Here is a 23,427-nt window from a genome sequence, read left to right as displayed (position 1 = left end):
TTATAACACTGTTATATAGACATTATAACACTAACTGTGAGAATCACACTGTTTCATTCAGTGGAAACTATTGCAGCTCATACTGTAACTATCATGCATGTTGGTCCCAGTAGTTTCCATTGGAAATGATGAGTGTGCACCTAACCTCATCACTGAAGGACTGTTAGCAGGCTCCCACCCTAAAGGACTGTTAGCATGCTCCCACACTAAAGGACTGTTAGCAGACTCCCACACTAAAGGACTGTTAGCAGACTCCCACACTAAAGGACTGTTAGCAGGCTCCCACACTAAAGGACTGATAGCAGGCTCCCACACTAAAGGACTGTTAGCAGGCTCCCACACTAAAGGACCGTTAGCAGGCTCCCACACTAAAGGACTGTTAGCAGACTCCCACACTAAAGGACTGTTGGCAGGCTCCCACACTAAAGGACTGTTAGCAGACTCCCACACTAAAGGACTATTAGCAGACTCCCACACTGAAGGACTGTTAGCAGGCTCCCACACTAAAGGACTGTTAGCAGACTCCCACACTAAAGTACTGTTAGCAGACTCCCACACTAAAGGACTGTTAGCAGACTCCCACACTAAAGGACTGTTAGCAGACTCCCACACTAAAGGACTGTTAGCAGGCTCCCACACTAAAGGACTGATAGCAGGCTCCCACACTAAAGGACTGTTAGCAGGCTCCCACACTAAAGGACCGTTAGCAGGCTCCCACACTAAAGGACTGTTAGCCGGCTCCCACAGTAAAGGACTGTTAGCGGGCTCCCACACTAAAGGACTGTTAGCAGGCTCCCACACTAAAGGACCATTAGCAGGCTCCCACACTAAATGACCGTTAGCAGGCTCCCACACTAAAGGACTGTTAGCAGGCTCCCACACTAAAGGACTGTTAGCAGGCTCCCACACTAAAGGACTGTTAGCAGACTCCCACACTAAAGGACTGTTAGCAGGCTCCCACACTAAAGGACTGTTAGCAGGCTCCCACACTAAAGGACTGTTAGCAGACTCCCACACTAAAGGACTGTTAGCAGGCTCCCACACTAAAGGACTGTTAGCAGGCTCCCACAGTAAAGGACTGTTACCAGACGCTCTTATCCAGAGAGACTTACAGTTTAGTGTGTTCATCTGAAGATAGCTATGTGGGACAAGTTAGACATACTTCTGCCTGGTTTGTTAGGCCGATATAGTTACAGCTTAGTCATTTAGCAGACATTTTATCCAGAGGGACTCACAGGAGCAGATTAGGGTGAAGTGGTGAGGCTGATCTCAATTCCGGTTCAGGAGGTAAGATGAAACATGATAGCACTAGCAAACACTTGAGTGGAGAGAGAAGAACTGTGGTAAATCACCACAGAAGAACTGTGGTAAATCACCACAGAAGAACTGTGGTAAATCACCACAGAAGAACTGTGGTAAATCGAGCAGAGGATGGTGCCACGAGCAGCAGGCCAGCGTGGAGTAGCCAGGCTCAGCAAGAGTAGATTGTGTAAATATATGCTTTGTGTCGAGGGGAACATGATTAAGGTGAATGTGGAAGCAATGTGAAGGCTAAGTGCTCTAATTGTGGGGGAGAACACGGTGCAGCATTTGGTGGATGGCAGGTACAGAGAGAGGCTAGAGAGGCTCACATATAGACAATTAGTCATGATGTATCATATGTAGAGGCTGTAAAACAGATTGGTGGACTTGCAGTGTGGACTGATGGAGCTTCCATAGCTGCTCATGTAGTAAGTGAACATACTGTCAGGCTGATGGAGCTTCCATAGCTGCTCCTGTAGTAAGTGAACCTACTGTCAGACTGATGGAACTTCCATAGCTGCTCCTGTAGTAAGTGAACCTACTGTCAGACTGATGGAACTTCCATAGCTGCTCCTGTAGTAAGTGAACCTACTGTCAGACTGATGGAGCTTCCATAGCTGCTCCTGTAGTAAGTGAACCTACTGTCAGACTGATGGAGCTTCCATAGCTGCTCCTGTAGTAAGTGAACCTACTGTCAGACTGATGGAACTTCCATAGCTGCTCCTGTAGTAAGTGAACCTACTGGCAGACTGATGGAGCTTCCATAGCTGCTCCTGTAGTAAGTGAACCTACTGTCAGACTGATGGAGCTTCCATAGCTGCTCCTGTAGTAAGTGGACCTACTGTCAGACGGATGGAGCTTCCATAGCTGCTCCTGTAGTAAGTGAACCTACTGTCAGACTGATGGAGTCACTAGCCCACAATTGGACAAGGAAATGGAGGTTGTGGTAGAAGTTAGTAGGGATTTATTTGGTTTTAATTTTCATGATTATATAGAATTGGGCATATCATGATTGATAGTACTTTCTAGCACAGTAGGTGATGCACTTACATGATTGTTTGCAGAACGCCATGATATCATAGAAGAAGCAGAAGAAGAAGAGAGAAGAAACCGCATCAGCCCCTCGAAAGTGAGGCAACTTGTATTTCCGAATGCAAATCTCTCATAAAAGCAAAATATGGTCATCATTGCTGGTTATAACATGGTAATAAAGCAGAGAGAGAAAAGAGGGACCAGTTTAATGTTTTAAGTGGGATGCTGCAGTTTTGCAAATTGTTATTTATTTTTCTTTGATATTTTGCAATATTCTATTGTTATGTTGTTCAGAATGAATTCATTTTTAATTGTTACATTTATATACATTTTGTTTATATACATTAAAAAGTAATACTTTAAATGCAAATGTTTAATTGGTGTGGTAGAATGCATTTTTAAATACATTGTAGTTAAGGTAGAGTATAATTTAATTTAATAATTGAATTGGAATTGTTTTAACACCAATCATAGTCAAACTGTCGCAAACTGTTTGACTTGAAAAAACACAAAGAGCCGTTTGGGGCCAAAAAGAGCTGGACTGCCAACAACAGCCCCCTAAATCATGTCTTGACTTTCTGATTTGTAAATTCACCGCAGTTCCCAACATTGACCAGCAGGTGGTAATGATACTCTCTTCTCAGACAGTAAATGCCACCAGTCAGCTACATTTATTTTGTTAGGAGGGGATGGAAAAGCATTGAGACTATTTGTCATGGAAGCAATTTCACTCATTTACTCATGTGAATGTGTCCAAAGAGATAAGAGAAGCTAATATTGATAGACACTGTTAAATCTTTACAGCTCAGGATAATATGACTATAATTAAAGACCATCACTACCATCTGCTGGCTGGATCGGTCTTCTGATTTGAACCCTATTCGACACACTGCTAACCTTATGCCGAACCTTAAACCTAAATTAAGATCAGAAATTTACGTTTTTGTTTTCATGACATTTTACGATAGGCCTGTAGACAATTTAGACTTTGTGGCTGGGTTTTCTAATAACCAGAGAGGCTGGGGGGGAGGAGTTTACTCCAAGTGCCTGAGCAAATGTGAAAGTGAAAGTCTCAGTATAGGACTGAGGTGTAGATTGTTCTGTAAAAACGCGTAGATATGCACATATAGTGACTATTAGAGTGGTTATAGATTTAAATCAACTATTTTGAATTTGAAGTGGAGGATGTGAAGACCAGTAAAGGTAAGAGGAGATCTCAGTATATTTCACTTTCCAAACTAGACACAACAGTCATGTTTTAAAACAATGAGGACTGGAGAACGAGGAAGTGATGTTTGTATCTGTGTGATTGAGCAAAAGAGAGAATTTGATGAAAGGTAATGATGTAAATATGAATGTTTTCTCTTTTTATTGAGAAATGAGCCACACACCCCACCTTCTCCGGGTTGTATGTAATAACACACTAAAATGTCTGGCTAACAATGTAAGAAATAACACTGGAATGTTGCCTCGGGGCTAGAATCACTTCCTCCCTCTCTATCGGCGCCATTTTATATATTGACTACATCCGTCCTGGCTCGCTCATTAATATCTTAATCTAAATTACTGATTGTCTCTTATCCGCTTGTCTTCCCATTATGCCATAGTTTGTTCATCTCCATTAACAGTAGAAACCACATTTGTTTAAGCAAGTCATCCATATAAGCTATGTTTTTTTAAAGCAGTAAATGAGGCTGAATGAACTGTTTCACTGAATGGGGCTCAATGAGAAATAGTTCATGACAAATCACCAGTAACCTTCTAAGACGACATGGTAATATTGTCTCGATAGAGAACGACAGATCAGCTGTAAACAAGCAGGGCAGGTGGTAATACAGGCAATTAACTTAAAAACAAACAGTTGAAATCAAATGCAGATTTAAATATCTACTTGTAAAACATAATATCTAGCATCACTTGTATATTTTGTACTCAAAATAAAAAACATGATAAAATAAATCTATAACATTTACATTGAATTCAGTTGCAGAAAAAGCCACCTATTGTAGTGATTTGCTGCTATACTGAACATCTACAGCTGGGTCAGAACATACTGGTTTGGGTTTGAGGATGAACAGGGTAAAACACTGTTGCCAGGGGCTACCACATGACACAGCATTGTGCAGAATGTCCAACTACCTGTGCAAAGGTGAAAGTGAAGGTTGTGTCTCAGTTTAGGCCTGAGGTGTAGATTGTTCTGTAAAAACATGTAGATATGCACATATAGTGACTATTAGAGTGGTTATGGATTTAAATCAACTATTTTGAGTGTGAAGTGGAGGACGTGAAGACCAGTAAAGGTAAGAGGAGATCTCAGTATATTTCACTTTCCAAACTAGACACAACAGTCCTGTTTTAAAACAATGAGGACTGGATAAAGAGGAAGGGATGTTTGTATCTGTGTGATTGAGCAAAAGAGAGAATTTGATGAAAGGTAATGATGTAAATATGAATGTTTTCTCTTTTTATTGCAGTTAATATGGCAGAGTCCAGAGTTCATAGTAAGTCACCATGCTATAATTAATGATGAACTTTTCTTTCATGTATCTGGGAGAACAGAACTAAACCAACTATTGAAAATGAAATGTGTTTGTGGTTTTATTTGTCTTCATGTGTAAATGTGTGTCTGGATGAAATGTGTTTGTAACATGAGGAGTTGTAGCTGAGTTTGTGTCTGTGAGTCCAGAGTTCATAGTAAGTCAGTGCCTCTAATTTATTCTAATTTTATAATTTATTTTAGACGCCTGTATCTGTACTTGATTGTATAGGTTTGAGGGTATTGGCATGTGGGGGTTAGGGCATGGGGGTAACAGGGCTGGGGTGTGTGGGTCATTGAGTTTAAGTGTGTGGGTAAGTGGGCTGAGGTATATAGATATTGAGGTTGAGGAATAGGGGTAACAGGACTGGGGTGTGTGGGTCATTGAGTTTAGGTGTGTGGGTAAGTGGGCTGAGGTATATAGATATTGAGGTTGAGGAATAGGGGTAAATATCTGTTCATGTTATTATAGTCAGAGCACTCTGTCACAACTGTGACCAAGAATAAAACATACTTTTAAATAAATAAATAATCAAAATGGATGACATGTTAGGCTACTAGTGGCATAAGATTAGCATAGTGGCATGTCTGGGAAAGATGTGGGAACAAATGGGATAATATCATTCTAGATTGTAGCATCACATTCTTCTATGACATATAGACTTTCCTTCAAATGAATCTGTCTGTCTGGGATTGTGGGGGTTGTAGTTTAGAATTGACATGGTCCTGGTTGTTGTATGTCTGTTGTAGTTATTAATTCAGATGTGTTTATAAATGTACTGAGAGGATTTGTGTTCCTGACACAGATGATGTCATTAAACATGAAATGTTCTCTCTTTCTGAACAGATCAGTTTAAACTCACCTCAAAAAACTATGTGGAGGCTGATGTTGGTGAAGAGGTCACCCTCCCCTGTCACCTCTCACCTGACACCAGTGCTGTTGCCACGACGATCAGGTGGTTTAAAGGGACAGAGTGTATTTACCTGTATAAGAATGGCCAGGTGACAGAGAGGAGTGGCTATAAGGGCAGAGTGAGTCTGATCACCCAGGAGCTGGAGAGAGGCAACGTGTCTCTGAGGCTGAGAGACTTCAGGTGGTCAGATACAGGATTCTACATCTGTCAGGTCATCCATGGAGAACAGAAGGAGGAGGCTGCAGTGGGTTTAAGGGACAGAGAAGGTAAGTGTTCTAGAACTCCAGTAATGTTTCTAAACACCTAAACAACAACAATAACAACCAGTCTCTTTCCCTGTACAGAACACTTGTACTTTCTCATGTAGGTAGGAGTTCATAGTAGGAGTTACAGATGAATAGACTAGATTCATTCTGAATATCAACTAGTTACAATGCATATTACCATCACTCTGAGCTTTGAGCTGGTCCTAAAGCATTAGAACCATTCCAACATTACTGTCACGTCCCTTGATTGTCATTAGTAATGAATGTGATGACCAGTCATATCAATATGATGTATGGTATTTGGTTGAATAATGTAATGTGACTGAAATTGGATTGAATGTAACTGTAATAACTCATACATTTTGTTATACATTATCAATATTCATTCCTCTCCATCTTGGATAATGGATGATCAGGATCAACACCATAGTCCTCCCACAATATATCTGTCATAGAGGTCAACATTTCACACTCCAAAGTTGTTAAGAGAATTATGTTCTCAATGTTCATAAACTGACCTTCAATTAAACTACTCGGTCTGTTTCCAAGAATTTGTAAGGTTCTTGTTGAAATGAAACAGACAGAGGCCAGTCTACAATAGTCAGCAACGATTATTTACGAGAGCTCTACTTAGTTGTACAAAACCATTTATTTTATACTTGGCTTCTTACGCACATACGACACACTACATTAGGTATCCAACGCACCCCCCGTCCTGCTACCCAGCTGAGAGAGATTAGGGAAGGCCACGAAAAACACTCCCCATCCTCCCTCAAGATAGGGGGGCCCTGGGAAGTACGTCCTTTCCTTTCCACCATCTCCCAGAGGCCCCATATCCAAGGTCTGCATGAGAATTCTGCTAAGACAGTCTGTGTTTGAGACACCCAGACACCACATTATCTATAATTGTTTTACTCTAATTCTGACTAGAATTACACATTTATTGATTATCATTTTATACATTCTAATCAATTCCATAAAATCATACAGGGGGAGGGTGGAATACAGTTAATTATAATCCTATGTTAAATGTATACATCATTTAGTCATTATTCATCAAATTCACAACCAAAATGAACATGGAATCAGCTTGAATTCAGTTTGATGTCCCAGTATGAATCATTCTGTGATGTTTAGACTGTTCCAATAGTAGCACTGCTTACATCCCTTTCCCTAGATGTACATTAGTAATTAATGTGATGAACAGTCATTCCAATATGATGGATGGTATTTCATTAAATTATGTAATGAGACAGAAATTTAATGAACAATAATAACTAATGCATTCTGTTTTACATGATCATTATTCATGACTCTCCATCTTGGATAATGGATGATCAGGATCAGGTGAGTAATTACTTATTTGTCTGTTTTGTTTACTGACAACCAATAACACAAGACAAAGAACAGACCAGAGTGTTAATCTGATACTATAAAAACTACAGGCCTTGTGAACAGCAGTGTGTCTTCTTCAAGACTACAAATTAAATCAGTTTCTTTACATTTATCAAAACTCTCCCCAAATGTTCTCAAGGTAGGTTGGATTAAGATGCATAGATGTTCTTCAAATTATCCAGTATTTTTACATCATTGACCTCCCACAATATATCTGCCATAGAGGTCAACATTTCACATAGTCCTCCCACTATATATCTGCCAAAGAGGTCAACATTTCACCTTTCCCTCCCACAAAATATCTGTTGTAGAGCTCAACATTTTAGAGGGGTTGAGTTAAATGCGGAAGACACATCTCAGTTGAATACATTCAGTTGGACAACTGACTAGGTATCCCCCTTTCCTTTCCCTTCCACAATATATCTGCCATAGAGGTCAATATTTCACATAGTCCTCCCATACTATATCTGCCATAGAGGTCAACATTTCACATAGTCCTCCCACTATATATCTGCCATAGAGGTCAATATTTCACATAGTCCTTCTACTATATATCTGCTATAGAGGTCAACATTTCACATAGTCCTCCCATTATATATCTGCCATAGAGGTCAATATTTCACATAGTTCTCCCACTATATATCTGCTATAGAGCTCAACATTTCACACACCAAAATGAACATGGAATCAGCTTGAATTCAGTTTGATGTCCCAGTATGAATCATTCTGTGATGTTTATACTGTTCCAATAGTAGCACTGCTTACATCCCTTTCCCTAGATGTACATTAGTAGTGAATGTGATGAACAGTCATTCCAATATGATGTGTGGTATTTCATTAAATTATGTAATGAGACAGAAATTCAATGAACAATAATACCTAATGCATTCTGTTTTACATGACCATTATTCATGACTCTCCATCTTGGATAATGGATGATCAGCATTATGTGAGTAATTACTTATTTGTCTGTTTTGTTTATTGACAACCAATAACACAAGACAAAGAACAGACCAGAGTGTTAATCTGATACTATAAAAACTACAGGCCTTGTGAACAGCAATGTGTCTTCTTCAAGGCTACAAATTAAATCAGTTTACATTTATCAATACTCTCACAAAATGTTCTCAAGGTAGGTTGGATTAATATGGATAGATTTTCTTCAAATAATCCAGAATTTTCATGATGTAGACCTCCCACAATATATCTGCCATAGAGGTCAACATTTTAGAGGGGTTGAGTTAAAAGCGGAAGACACATCTCAGTTGAACACATTCAGTTGGACAACACATAGTCCTCCCACTATATATCTGCTATAGAGTTCAATATTTCACATAGTCCTCCCACTATATATCTGTCATAGAGTTCAACATTTCACATAGTCCTCCCACTATATATCTGTCATAGAGGTCAACATTTCACATAGTCCTCCAACTATATATCTGCTATAGAGTTCAATATTTCACATAGTCTCCCACTATATATCTGTCATAGAGGTCAACATTTCACATAGTCCTCCAACTATATATCTGTCATAGAGGTCAACATTTTGCATAGTCCTCCCACTATATATCTGCTATAGAGGTCAATATTTCACATAGTCCTCCCACTATATATCTGCTATAGAGCTCAACATTTCACATAGTCCTCCCACTATATATCTGTCATAGAGTTCAATATTTCACATAGTCCTCCCACTATATATCTGTCATAGAGGTCAACATTTCACATAGTCCTCCCACAATATATCTGGCATTGAGGTCAATGTTTCACTTAGCCCTCCCACAATATATCTGGCATTGGGGTCAATATTTCACTTAGCCCTCCCACAATATATCTGCCATAGAGGTCAATATTTCACTTAGCCCTCCCACAATATATCTGCCATAGAGGTCAATATTTCACATAGTCCTCCCATTATATATCTGCCATAGAGGTCAATATTTCACATAGTCCTCCCACTATATTTCTGCCATAGAGGTCAATATTTCACATAGTCCTCCCACTATATTTCTGCCATAGAGGTCAATATTTCACATAGTCCTCCCACTATATTTCTGCCATAGAGGTCAAAATTTCACATAGTCCTCCCATTATATATCTGCCATAGAGATCAATATTTCACTTAGTCCTCCCACAATATATCTGGCATTGAGGTCAATATTTCACATAGCCCTCCCACAATATATCTGCCATAGAGGTCAATATTTCACATAGTCCTCCCACAATATATCTGTTGTAGAGCTCAACATTTTAGAGGGGTTGAGTTAAATGCGGAAGACACATCTCAGTTGAATACATTCAGTTGGACAACTGACTAGGTATCCCCCTTTCCTTTCCCTTCCACAATATTTCTGCCATAGAGGTCAATATTTCACATAGTCCTCCCATTATATATCTGCCATAGAGATCAATATTTCACTTAGTCCTCCCATTATATATCTGCCATAGAGATCAATATTTCACTTAGTCCTCCCACAATATATCTGCCATAGAGGTCAATATTTCACATAGTCCTCCCACTATATTTCTGCCATAGAGGTCAATATTTCACATAGTCCTCCCACTATATTTCTGCCATAGAGGTCAATATTTCACATAGTCCTCCCACTATATATCTGCCATAGAGGTCAATATTTCACATAGTCCTCCCATACTATATCTGCCATAGAGGTCAATATTTCACATAGTCCTCCCACTATATATCTGCCACAGAGGTCAATATTTAACATAGTCCTCCCACTATATATCTGCTTAAGAGGTCAACATTTCACATAGTCCTTTCACAATATATCTGTCATAGAGGTCAACATTTCACATAGTCCTCCCATACTATATCTGCCATAGAGGTCAATATTTCACATAGTCCTCTCACAATATATCTGTCATAGAGGTCAATATTTCACATAGTCCTCTCATACTATATCTGCCATAGAGGTCAATATTTCACATAGTCCTCTCACAATATATCTGTCATAGAGGTCAACATTTCACACACCAAAATGAACACGGAATCAGATTGAATTCAGTTTGATGTCCCAGTATGAATCATTCTGTGATGTTTAGACTGTTCCAATAGTAGCACTGCTTACATCCCTTTCCCTAGATGTACATTAGTAATGAATGTGATGAACAGTCATATCAATATGATGTATGGTATTTCATTAAATTATGTAATGAGACAGAAATTCAATGAACAATAATAACTAATGCATTCTGTTTTACATGATCATTATTCATGACTCTCCATCTTGGATAATGGATGATCAGATGAGAGTGAGTAATTACTTATTTGTCTGTTTTGTTTATTGACAACCAATAACACAAGACAAAGAACAGACCAGAGTGTTAATCTGATACTATAAAAACTACAGGCCTTGTGATCAGCAGTGTGTCTTCTTCAAGACTACAAATTAAATCAGTTTCTTTACATTTATTAAAACTCTCCCCAAATGTTCTCAAGGTAGGTTGGATTAAGATGTATAGATGTTCTGTAAATTATCCAGAATTTTCATATCATAGATCTCCCACAAATTATATGCTATAGAGCTCAACATTTCACACACCAAAATGAAAATAAAATCAGCTTGATGTCTTATTATGAAGCATTCAGTCATTCTCAGACTGCTCACATAGTAGTGCTGTTTGTAGGGGTGCCAGGTAGGTTGCGCCTACCAGAGAAAATATGGATTTCTCCTTTTGGTTTTGGACGGAATGAGTGCTGTCTGGTTCGTCAAGTCTACACCAATACAAAGGACTCATGTAAAAGTCAGGATGGACATACACTTTTCATAAACCCTTAAAACATTGGAAATAAGTTCAAACAACAGTATCCTTTGCGTGGGTTGTTTTACCAACATAAATGATCACACACATAATAATATAACAAATAATGAGCTCTGGTTCCTCCAAAAATGTCCTGTTCCTCAGGCCTAAAAGAGTCCAGCCCAGTAAATGAGTTCAGTGAACTCAAGTCACCTTAGTCACGCAATATTTGTCCGTTTATAAAGTGTAGCGTGAACCCAGTCTCAAATCATACAATCAAATATCAACTCTTTTACCACACAACCATAAATAATAAGATGTGTTGTCTAAAGGAAGTAATGAGTGGATCCGATCCTGGTTAAAGGTAGTAAAGACTCTTCTGAACGGAGGGTTGAACACATCCACATATCTTCACCGGTGTCCACTGTCACCACTTGGTAGTTCAGAGGGCCCATCTGCTCCACAATCCTATCAATATTTCACATAGTCCTCCCATTATATATCTGCTATAGGGGTCAATATTTCACATAGTCCTCCCACTATATATCTGCCATAGAGGTCAATATTTCACTTAGTCCTCCCACAATATATCTGCCATAGAGGTCAATATTTCACATAGTCCTCCCACTATATTTCTGCCATAGAGGTCAATATTTCACATAGTCCTCCCACTATATTTCTGCCATAGAGGTCAATATTTCACATAGTCCTCCCACTATATATCTGCCATAGAGGTCAATATTTCACATAGTCCTCCCATACTATATCTGCCATAGAGGTCAATATTTCACATAGTCCTCCCACTATATATCTGCCACAGAGGTCAATATTTAACATAGTCCTCCCACTATATATCTGCTTAAGAGGTCAACATTTCACATAGTCCTTTCACAATATATCTGTCATAGAGGTCAACATTTCACATAGTCCTCCCATACTATATCTGCCATAGAGGTCAATATTTCACATAGTCCTCTCACAATATATCTGTCATAGAGGTCAATATTTCACATAGTCCTCTCATACTATATCTGCCATAGAGGTCAATATTTCACATAGTCCTCTCACAATATATCTGTCATAGAGGTCAACATTTCACACACCAAAATGAACACGGAATCAGATTGAATTCAGTTTGATGTCCCAGTATGAATCATTCTGTGATGTTTAGACTGTTCCAATAGTAGCACTGCTTACATCCCTTTCCCTAGATGTACATTAGTAATGAATGTGATGAACAGTCATATCAATATGATGTATGGTATTTCATTAAATTATGTAATGAGACAGAAATTCAATGAACAATAATAACTAATGCATTCTGTTTTACATGATCATTATTCATGACTCTCCATCTTGGATAATGGATGATCAGATGAGAGTGAGTAATTACTTATTTGTCTGTTTTGTTTATTGACAACCAATAACACAAGACAAAGAACAGACCAGAGTGTTAATCTGATACTATAAAAACTACAGGCCTTGTGATCAGCAGTGTGTCTTCTTCAAGACTACAAATTAAATCAGTTTCTTTACATTTATTAAAACTCTCCCCAAATGTTCTCAAGGTAGGTTGGATTAAGATGTATAGATGTTCTGTAAATTATCCAGAATTTTCATATCATAGATCTCCCACAAATTATATGCTATAGAGCTCAACATTTCACACACCAAAATGAAAATAAAATCAGCTTGATGTCTTATTATGAAGCATTCAGTCATTCTCAGACTGCTCACATAGTAGTGCTGTTTGTAGGGGTGCCAGGTAGGTTGCGCCTACCAGAGAAAATATGGATTTCTCCTTTTGGTTTTGGACGGAATGAGTGCTGTCTGGTTCGTCAAGTCTACACCAATACAAAGGACTCATGTAAAAGTCAGGATGGACATACACTTTTCATAAACCCTTAAAACATTGGAAATAAGTTCAAACAACAGTATCCTTTGCGTGGGTTGTTTTACCAACATAAATGATCACACACATAATAATATAACAAATAATGAGCTCTGGTTCCTCCAAAAATGTCCTGTTCCTCAGGCCTAAAAGAGTCCAGCCCAGTAAATGAGTTCAGTGAACTCAAGTCACCTTAGTCACGCAATATTTGTCCGTTTATAAAGTGTAGCGTGAACCCAGTCTCAAATCATACAATCAAATATCAACTCTTTTACCACACAACCATAAATAATAAGATGTGTTGTCTAAAGGAAGTAATGAGTGGATCCGATCCTGGTTAAAGGTAGTAAAGACTCTTCTGAACGGAGGGTTGAACACATCCACATATCTTCACCGGTGTCCACTGTCACCACTTGGTAGTTCAGAGGGCCCATCTGCTCCACAATCCTATCAATATTTCACATAGTCCTCCCATTATATATCTGCTATAGGGGTCAATATTTCACATAGTCCTCCCACTATATATCTGCCATAGAGGTCAATATTTCACTTAGTCCTCCCACAATATATCTGCCATAGAGGTCAATATTTCACATAGTCCTCCCACTATATTTCTGCCATAGAGGTCAATATTTCACATAGTCCTCCCACTATATTTCTGCCATAGAGGTCAATATTTCACATAGTCCTCCCACTATATATCTGCCATAGAGGTCAATATTTCACATAGTCCTCCCATACTATATCTGCCATAGAGGTCAATATTTCACATAGTCCTCCCACTATATATCTGCCACAGAGGTCAATATTTAACATAGTCCTCCCACTATATATCTGCTTAAGAGGTCAACATTTCACATAGTCCTTTCACAATATATCTGTCATAGAGGTCAACATTTCACATAGTCCTCCCATACTATATCTGCCATAGAGGTCAATATTTCACATAGTCCTCTCACAATATATCTGTCATAGAGGTCAATATTTCACATAGTCCTCTCATACTATATCTGCCATAGAGGTCAATATTTCACATAGTCCTCTCACAATATATCTGTCATAGAGGTCAACATTTCACACACCAAAATGAACACGGAATCAGATTGAATTCAGTTTGATGTCCCAGTATGAATCATTCTGTGATGTTTAGACTGTTCCAATAGTAGCACTGCTTACATCCCTTTCCCTAGATGTACATTAGTAATGAATGTGATGAACAGTCATATCAATATGATGTATGGTATTTCATTAAATTATGTAATGAGACAGAAATTCAATGAACAATAATAACTAATGCATTCTGTTTTACATGATCATTATTCATGACTCTCCATCTTGGATAATGGATGATCAGATGAGAGTGAGTAATTACTTATTTGTCTGTTTTGTTTATTGACAACCAATAACACAAGACAAAGAACAGACCAGAGTGTTAATCTGATACTATAAAAACTACAGGCCTTGTGATCAGCAGTGTGTCTTCTTCAAGACTACAAATTAAATCAGTTTCTTTACATTTATTAAAACTCTCCCCAAATGTTCTCAAGGTAGGTTGGATTAAGATGTATAGATGTTCTGTAAATTATCCAGAATTTTCATATCATAGATCTCCCACAAATTATATGCTATAGAGCTCAACATTTCACACACCAAAATGAAAATAAAATCAGCTTGATGTCTTATTATGAAGCATTCAGTCATTCTCAGACTGCTCACATAGTAGTGCTGTTTGTAGGGGTGCCAGGTAGGTTGCGCCTACCAGAGAAAATATGGATTTCTCCTTTTGGTTTTGGACGGAATGAGTGCTGTCTGGTTCGTCAAGTCTACACCAATACAAAGGACTCATGTAAAAGTCAGGATGGACATACACTTTTCATAAACCCTTAAAACATTGGAAATAAGTTCAAACAACAGTATCCTTTGCGTGGGTTGTTTTACCAACATAAATGATCACACACATAATAATATAACAAATAATGAGCTCTGGTTCCTCCAAAAATGTCCTGTTCCTCAGGCCTAAAAGAGTCCAGCCCAGTAAATGAGTTCAGTGAACTCAAGTCACCTTAGTCACGCAATATTTGTCCGTTTATAAAGTGTAGCGTGAACCCAGTCTCAAATCATACAATCAAATATCAACTCTTTTACCACACAACCATAAATAATAAGATGTGTTGTCTAAAGGAAGTAATGAGTGGATCCGATCCTGGTTAAAGGTAGTAAAGACTCTTCTGAACGGAGGGTTGAACACATCCACATATCTTCACCGGTGTCCACTGTCACCACTTGGTAGTTCAGAGGGCCCATCTGCTCCACAATCCTATCAATATTTCACATAGTCCTCCCATTATATATCTGCTATAGGGGTCAATATTTCACATAGTCCTCCCACTATATATCTGCCATAGAGGTCAATATTTCACATAGTCCTCCCACTATATATCTGCTATAGAGGTCAATATGTCACATAGTCCTCCCACTATATATCTGCCATAGAGGTCAATATGTCACATAGTCCTCCCACTACATATCTGCTATAGGGGTCAATATTTCACATAGTCCACCCACAATATATCTGCCATAGAGGTCAATATTTCACATAGTCCTCCCACTATATATCTGCCATAGAGGTCAATATTTCACATAGTCCTCCCACTACATATCTGTCATAGAGGTCAATATTTCACATAGTCCTCCCACTATATATCTGCTATAGAGGTCAACATTTCACACTCCAAAATGAAAATAGAATCAGCTTGAATTCAGTTTGATGTCCCAGTATGAATCATTCTGTGATGTTTAGACTGTTCCAGTAGTAGCACTGCTTACATCCATTTCCCTAGATGTACATTAGTAATGAATGTGATGAACAGTCATTCCAATATGATGTATGGTATTTCATTAAATTATGTAATGAGACAGAAATTCAATGAACAATAATAACTAATGCATTCTGTTTTATTATTTATTTGGTATTTTATTAATAATATATATATATTCCATAGAACCCTGCCTCCTGACACAGTATCCTGTATCTGACATAGAGCCCAATGCTGGTTATCACAAACAATGACAATAATCATTTGATCAGAGATAGGACAATAACAAATCAACATTATTTATGAAGTTAACCAGATCTCATTGGTGCCCACAGTCCCTACATGAGGGAGGCTTGAGTGACAGGAGAAATCTGATTGGTCCTGTTTGTTCTGTATATAGTGATGTACCACACAGAACTCACCTCTCTGTTTTACACCATAGTCTCAGGATCATGGTATTTACAACATGAGACCCAGGAGAACAAGCTGAAGAGGGAGGCATCAGCTGGTGAGCTTGGTAAGTATGAGAGAGTCTGGAGGAGAGAGGATTGAATCAGGGAACATGAGTGATGTCATTCAGTTTTTCAGACTAATTCATTTGTAATGTATCAAATAGTCAATAGACCAGTTGATGATTGGTTCAGCTCAGATAACTGTTGACTGGAGGAAATAATTACTAATAATTGTACCACCTCCATCAAATGATAATGTCTTTATTGACATACTATTGAATTAATTAATACATTACTTATTCAAACAACCAATTAAATATGTTAATTGCTCTCAGAGTTGAAGATGTTTAAAGAGATGATGAATCAACTAGAGGAGAAAGACAAACAACTGGATGATATGACCCAGGAAGTGAGAGAGAAAGACAAACAACTGGATGATATGACCCAGGAAGTGAGAGAGAAAGACAAACAACTGGATGATATGACCCAGGAAGTGAGAGAGAAAGAAAACCAACTGGAAGAGAAAGACAAGCAACTAAAGGATAGAGCCATTCAACTAGAGGCTCTGAGAAAGAACCTGCAGGACAAGAACAGCCAAGTAGAGAACTTCAGAGTCCTACTGCAGGAAAAATACCTTCAACTAGAGGACAGGAACCACAGACTGGGAGAGAAGGACAGACTACTGGAAGAGAGAGACAAACAACTAAAGGATAGAGACATTCAACTAGAGGACAGCAACCACAGACTGGGAGAGAAGGACAGACTACTGGAAGAGAGAGACAAACAACTAAAGGATAGAGACATTCAACTAGAGGACAGGAACCACAGACTGGGAGAGAAGGACAGACTACTGGAAGAGAGAGTCAAACAACTAAAGGATAGAGACATTCAACTAGAGGACAGGAACCACAGACTGGGAGAGAAGGACAGACTACTGGAAGAGAGAGACAAACTACTGGAAGAGAGAGACATTCAACTAGAGGACAGGAACCACAGACTGGGAGAGAAGGACAGACTACTGGAAGAGAGAGACAAACTACTGGAAGAGAGAGACAAACTACTGGAAGAGAGAGACAGACTACTGGAGGGAAAAGAAAATGAACTAAAAGAGAGGAGACAGGAAGTAGAAGAGAGGAGACAGGAAGTAGAAGAGAAAGACAACCTACTAGAGGAGAGAGAGAACCAGTTAAAGGAGAGAGACAAACAGGTGGAGGATGTCAACAATGAAAATGCTGAACTGGGTAAGATTATTCACACCATTAATACTTTTAGTCTTCTGTACTTTCCTCAATTCTCAGGTTATTGTCGACTCTCCACTGAGTTGTGAATATTGTTGTCCATCACTTCATACTTTCCCTCTGCATCATATTTCTGTCTAAAGTCTTTAACACAGAATTCAGATCCTAGTCCTCCTTTGTTATTTCAGCTCAACAGATATGTGATGTGAAGACTGAGGTAGAGAGACTGAGAAGAGAGATCTCAGCCCAGATGACTGGTGAGTGAGATATGTGATACTTAACATTTCAGTAGAAACCCAGAACTCCCCTTCAGTAGGTCTATGTGCCTTCATGTGTCACTGAGGTAAATGTTCCCATTCTAAATGGTTGTTCTATTATTCTAGAACATGGAGAGACGTCAGATACAGGTTCCATACTCCCAGTCAGGAGGAGAGACAGCATGGAGGTTCCTCCATCCAGTGAGTTATCAATATTGTCCTGTTGTCTCCTACTGTTTCTAGTCTATAGTGACCATCCTTCACTTAGTGAGTTATCAATATTGTCCTGTTGTCTCCTACTGTTTCTAGTCTATAGTGGACCATCCTCCACTTAGTGAGTTATCAATATTGTCCTGTTGTCTCCTACTGTTTCTAGTCTAGTGGACCATCCTTCACTTAGTGAGTTATCAATGTTGTCCTGTTGTCTCCTACTGTTTCTAGTCTATAGTGGACCATCCTTCACTTAGTGAGTTCTCAATGTTGTCCTGTTGTCTCCTACTGTTTCTAGTCTATAGTGACCATCCTTCACTTAGTGAGTTCTCAATGTTGTCCTGTTGTCTCCTACTGTTTCTAGTCTATAGAGGACCTTCCTTCACTTAGTGAGTTATCAATATTGTCCTGTTGTCTCCTACTGTTTCTAGTCTATAGTGGTCCATCCTTCACTTAGTGAGTTATCAATATTGTCTCAAACTGTCATCAATCTTGATATTCTCTATTTTCTCCAATAATCTATATTTCACTATGATATGTAATGTATTTGTAGTTTGTTTATACTATGTTTTAAATGTGTCTCTGATGAGTCAGTATGTTGACCAGTTCTCTATGTTGTTACAGTGGGAGGAGAGACCTCAGATACAGACCCCACACTTCCACTGAGGAGGAGACACAGCATGGAGTTACCTCATCCATATAGTGAGTTATGGATGTAGATTATATTATATTAGACACTGTTGTACATCCTCCATCTAGTGAGTTATGGATGTAGATGATATTATATTAGACACTGTTGTACATCCTCCATCTAGTGAGTTATGGATGTAGATGATATTATATTAGACACTGTTGTACATCCTCCAGATAGTGAGTTATGGATGTAGATTATATTATATTAGACACTGTTGTACATCCTCCAGAGAGACAGAGTGTTGATCAGTTCTCTATGTTGTTACAGTGGGAGGAGAGACCTCTGATACAGACCCCACACTTCCACTGAGGAGGAGACACAGCATGGAGTTAATTCCTCCACATAGTGAGTTATGGATGTAGATTATATTATATTAGACACTGTTGTACATCCTCCATCTAGTGAGTTATGGATGTAGATGATATTATATTAGACACTGTTGTACATCCTCCATCTAGTGAGTTATGGATGTAGATTATATTATATTAGACACTGTTGTACATCCTCCATCTAGTGAGTTATGGATGTAGATTATATTATATTAGACACTGTTGTACATCCTCCATCTAGTGAGTTATGGATGTAGATGATATTATATTAGACACTGTTGTACATCCTCCATCTAGTGAGTTATGGATGTAGATTATATTATATTAGACACTGTTGTACATCCTCCATCTAGTGAGTTATGGATGTAGATGATATTATATTAGATACTGTTGTACATCCTCCAGAGAGACAGAGTGTTGATCAGTGCTGTGTGTTGTGTTGCAGTGGGAGGAGAGAGCAGCAGTCCAGACTCCACAGTGTCTCCCAGTGTGTCTGAGCTGAGACTGGTGCTGCTGGGGAGGACTGGGGCTGGGAGGAGTGCAGCAGGAAACACCATCCTGGGCAGAGAGGAGTTTGGGGCCCAGGCCAGCCCCTCTGCAGTGACCCAGAGGAGTAAGAGGAGAGAGGGGGACGTGTGTGGGAGACGGCTGGTGCTGGTGGACACTCCAGACTGGTTCTGTCCTGGACTCTCTCTGGAGGAGATGAGACAGGATGTGGGGCTCTGTGTCCGTCTGTCTGCCCCGGGACCCCACGCCTTCCTCCTGGTCATACCAGTGGAGCCCTCTAAGGGGGAGGAGAGAGGGGTGCTGGAGAGAATAGAGGAGATGTTTGGGGAGGGTTGTTGGGGACACACTGTGATTCTATTCACCCATGATGATGGCCTGAAAGAGCAGAGCATTGAGGAGTTTCTCCAAGCAGGAAGTCAGGACCTCCAGCAGCTTGTGGAGAAAAGTGGGAGCAGGTACCACGTCCTCAACATTAAGGACAGGGCCCATGGCACTCAGGTATCAGAGCTGCTGGATCAGGTAGAGGAGATGGTGGCAGGAAACAGAGAGAGATTCTACAGCAGTCAGACCTACCAGGAGGCAGAGGACCAGGTTAGAAAGATGGAGGGAAACATCCAGAGAGAGAGAGGAGAGAGGAAACAGAGGGAGGAGAGAGACTTGAGAGAGAGGCTTCAGAAGGAGTTGCAGGACTCTCTGATAAAGATAGAGGGAGTGATCCAGGAACATGAGGGAGATATCAGAACACTCAGTGAAAGAACCAGTGAACTGGAGAGACAGGTGAAAGAAGAGAGGGATGAGGAGAAGAAAAGAGAGCTGGAGAGGGAGCTGAAGAGGGAGTCTGATAGGAGGGAGGAGATGGAGAGAAAGCTGGAGAGATTTAGAGAGAAGAGAGAGAATGAGAGGAGTGAGATGGAGGAGAGACACAGACAGGAGATGGAGAACTATGAAGGACAGGCCAGAGTTGAAGCAGAGAGAAACCTGATGAAGATAGTCCTACCTGAGTTACAGAGGAACATCATGATCTCACAGACAAAGATGGAGAGGGAGTTCAGCAGACAGATGGAGGAGAAGAATAGACAGATGAAGGAGAAGGATAGACAGATGAAGGAGAAGGATAGACAGATGAAGGAGAAGGATAGAGAGATCGAGGAGAAGGATAGAGTGATTGTGGAAAGGGATGGAGATATAGAGGGACTGATAGAAAGACTGAGGGAAATGTGTAAATGAGTTATTGTAACTAGCCTGAAGAAGTGCTGGGATACATGGAGAGGTAGAAGACAGGGAGAACTGATGAAGATCTGAGGAATGTTTGGGCAGATGTAACCTAGTTCACCATTTCACTGAATTGGCCTGACAACGAGGTTAGAGATGAGATGACTGTTTCATGGAGGGATTGGAGAAGCTAGAGATAATAACATGATATTTATCTGACAATGTAAGAACAACCTGATAGTCTGTCCTGTGATGAGTGTCATGGTGGGATAACAGGTCAGAATACTGTCTGATCCTGTCTAGAACAACCTGATACTCTGTCCTGTGATGAGTGTCATGGTGGGAAAACAGGTCAGAATACTGATCCTGTCTAGAACAACCTGATACTCTGTCCTGTGATGAGTGTCATGGTGAGAAAACAGGTCAGAATACTGTCTGATCCTGTCTAGAACAACCTGATACTCTGTCCTGTGATGAGTGTCATGGTGGGAAAACAGGTCAGAATACTGTCTGATCCTGTCTAGAACAACCTGATACTCTGTCCTGTGATGAGTGTCATGGTGGGAAAACAGGTCAGAATACTGATCCTGTCTAGAACAACCTGATACTCTGTCCTGTGATGAGTGTCATGGTGAGAAAACAGGTCAGAATACTGTCTGATCCTGTCTAGAACAACCTGATACTCTGTCCTGTGATGAGTGTCATGGTGGGATAACAGGTCAGAATACTGATCCTGTCTAGAACAACCTGATACTCTGTCCTGTGATGAGTGTCATGGTGGGAAAACAGGTCAGAATACTGTCTGATCCTGTCTAGAACAACCTGATACTCTGTCCTGTGATGAGTGTCATGGTGGGAAAACAGGTCAGAATACTGATCCTGTCTAGGTCAAAATCTGTACTTCTGCCCCTGAGCAAGGCAGTTAACCAAATGATCTCCGGGCGCCGAAGACGCAGATGTCGATTATGGCAGCCCCCCCCCCTCTCATTCAGAGGGGTTGGATTAAATGCATAAGACACATTTCAGTTGAATAAATTCAGTTGAAAACGGATTACGTTTCCCCCCCTTTTACACTGTCTAGAGAGAGAGGGAGGGAGGTCTGTAAAGATATTGATGAGATTTAACACAGAATTCCAAACCAACGTAGATTATTGACCTTTGCACTGCAGCCTTTTAGAATGGAGAGGGTTGTGGGGGGTCAGGAGGTCAGCGGGCGGAGTCAGAGACTGAGAACTCTAAAGATCTGAGTGAGACTTTTACTCAGTGTTTGAGGAGGTCTACTATTGAACAGAGAACCATACTGTATCTAACACACACTACTTCCTGTTCTTATTCAAATTGTTTCATGTTGAAACTTTTGTCTCCTACTTTTATATTTTCTTGGTTGGTGTTTTGTATGGTTCCCAATTAGAGGCAGCTGGTAATCGTTGTCTCTAATATGGAATCATATTTAAATAACAGTTTTACCACCTGTGTTTGTGGGATATTGTTTTGTGTTTGTGGGATATTGTTTTGTGTTTGTGGGATATTGTTTTGTGTTTGTGCACCACGTAGTCACGGTTCGTTGATCGTTTACTGATTTTAATGATTTACGACATTTAAATGGCTCCTTGTGGTTCGGTGAACCAAGCTGGTGTAATAAGTCACCATATCTGACACCTGAAGACTGGTGGAAGCCAACACAGTCTTCTGATCCACACGAGACTCTGGCTCCAAACCAATCTGTTCGTAAGAGTTATTTAATGTTGAGGAGAGTGAGAGGTCTACAGATGTCACGCCCTGACCTTAGTTATCTTTGTTTTCTTCATTATTTTGGTTAGGTCAGGGTGTGACTAGGGGTGGTTTGTTGTGTTTTTGTCCTGTCTAGGGGTTTTGTACTGTCTGGGGTTTTTGTCCTGTCTAGGGTTTTTGTCCTGTCTAGGGTTTATGTCCTGTCTAGGGGTTTTTGTCCTGTCTAGGGGTTTTTGTCCTGTCTAGGGTTATTGTCCTGTCTAGGGTTTTTGTCCTGTCTGGGGTTTTTGTCCTGTCTAGGGTTTTTGTCCTGTCTATGGGTTTTTGTCCTGTCTGGGGTTTTTGTCCTGTCTAGGGTTTTTGTCCTGTCTAGGGTTTATGTCCTGTCTAGGGGTTTTTGTCCTGTCTAGGGGGTTTTGTCCTGTCTAGGGTTATTGTCCTGTCTAGGGTTTTTGTCCTGTCTGGGGTTTTTGTCCTGTCTAGGGTTTTTGTACTGTCTAGGGTTTATGTCCTGTCTAGGGTTTTTGTCCTGTCTAGGGTTTTTGTCCTGTCTAGGGGTTTTTGTCCTGTCTAGGGTTTTTGTCCTGTCTATGGGTTTTTGTCCTGTCTAGGGTTTTTGTCCTGTCTGGGCTTTTTGTCCTGTCTGGGGTTATTGTCCTGTCTAGGGTTTTTGTCCTTTCTGGGGTTTTTGTCCTGTCTGGGGTTTTTGTCCTGTCTAGGGTTTTTGTACTGTCTAGGGTTTTTGTCCTGTCTGGGCTTTTTGTCCTGTCTGGGGTTATTGTCCTGTCTAGGGTTTTTGTCCTGTCTGGGGTTTTTGTCCTGTCTGGGGTTTTTGTCCTGTCTGGGGTTTTTGTCCTGTCTAGGGTTTTTGTACTGTCTA

General features: G+C 39.9%; 2 protein-coding genes across 4 annotated transcripts in view; both read left to right on the top strand.

Moving 5' to 3' along the window:
* Positions 1-22,710, top strand: part of LOC110510488 (trichohyalin) — an 82,508-nt gene extending 59,798 nt beyond the window's left edge. Inside the window, exons 1-9 of one of the 2 annotated variants that reach the window (XM_036979272.1) lie at positions 14,160-14,461; positions 16,360-16,434; positions 16,705-17,339; positions 17,382-17,610; positions 17,796-17,864; positions 17,991-18,065; positions 18,699-18,776; positions 19,036-19,113; positions 19,543-22,710. In XM_036979272.1, the coding sequence (XP_036835167.1) occupies positions 16,713-17,339; positions 17,382-17,610; positions 17,796-17,864; positions 17,991-18,065; positions 18,699-18,776; positions 19,036-19,113; positions 19,543-20,831 (2,445 nt within the window). In that variant the 5' untranslated portion in view covers positions 14,160-14,461; positions 16,360-16,434; positions 16,705-16,712 and the 3' untranslated portion in view covers positions 20,832-22,710. Of the gene's footprint in view, positions 1-14,159; positions 14,462-16,359; positions 16,435-16,704; positions 17,340-17,381; positions 17,611-17,795; positions 17,865-17,990; positions 18,066-18,698; positions 18,777-19,035; positions 19,114-19,542 lie in introns of those variants that run through there. The other variant, XM_036979271.1, reaches the window with a different exon arrangement.
* LOC110510501 (myelin-oligodendrocyte glycoprotein-like) lies at positions 3,214-6,302 on the top strand. Of its 2 annotated transcripts, none has more exons than XM_036979282.1 (3): positions 3,214-3,537; positions 4,809-4,835; positions 5,718-6,302. In XM_036979282.1, exons 2-3 carry the CDS (start codon positions 4,814-4,816, stop codon positions 6,089-6,091), a joined length of 396 nt encoding a protein of 131 aa, XP_036835177.1. In that variant the 5' UTR covers positions 3,214-3,537; positions 4,809-4,813; the 3' UTR covers positions 6,092-6,302. The 2 variants fall into 2 exon arrangements, with proteins under 2 accessions (XP_036835177.1, XP_036835178.1); XM_036979283.1 differs by lacking the exon at positions 3,214-3,537 and adding an exon at positions 4,337-4,634.
* Positions 22,711-23,427: the final 717 nt, after the last annotated feature.

The sequence above is a fragment of the Oncorhynchus mykiss genome, chromosome 6, assembly GCF_013265735.2.
Source record: "Oncorhynchus mykiss isolate Arlee chromosome 6, USDA_OmykA_1.1, whole genome shotgun sequence".
NCBI lineage: Eukaryota > Metazoa > Chordata > Actinopteri > Salmoniformes > Salmonidae > Oncorhynchus > Oncorhynchus mykiss.
The sequence above is the reverse complement of the archived record's forward strand: the minus strand, read 5'-3'. Positions and strand labels throughout refer to the sequence as shown.

What these genes read in the sequence shown, in the direction of transcription:
- LOC110510501 (XM_036979282.1), top strand. Translation starts at nt 4,814, where the DNA reads ATGGCAGAGTCCAGAGTTCATA. An exon ending in GGCAGAGTCCAGAGTTCATA is followed by an intron (nt 4,836 to 5,717) that starts GTAAGTCACCAT and finishes CTTTCTGAACAG; the next exon opens with ATCAGTTTAAACTCACCTCA.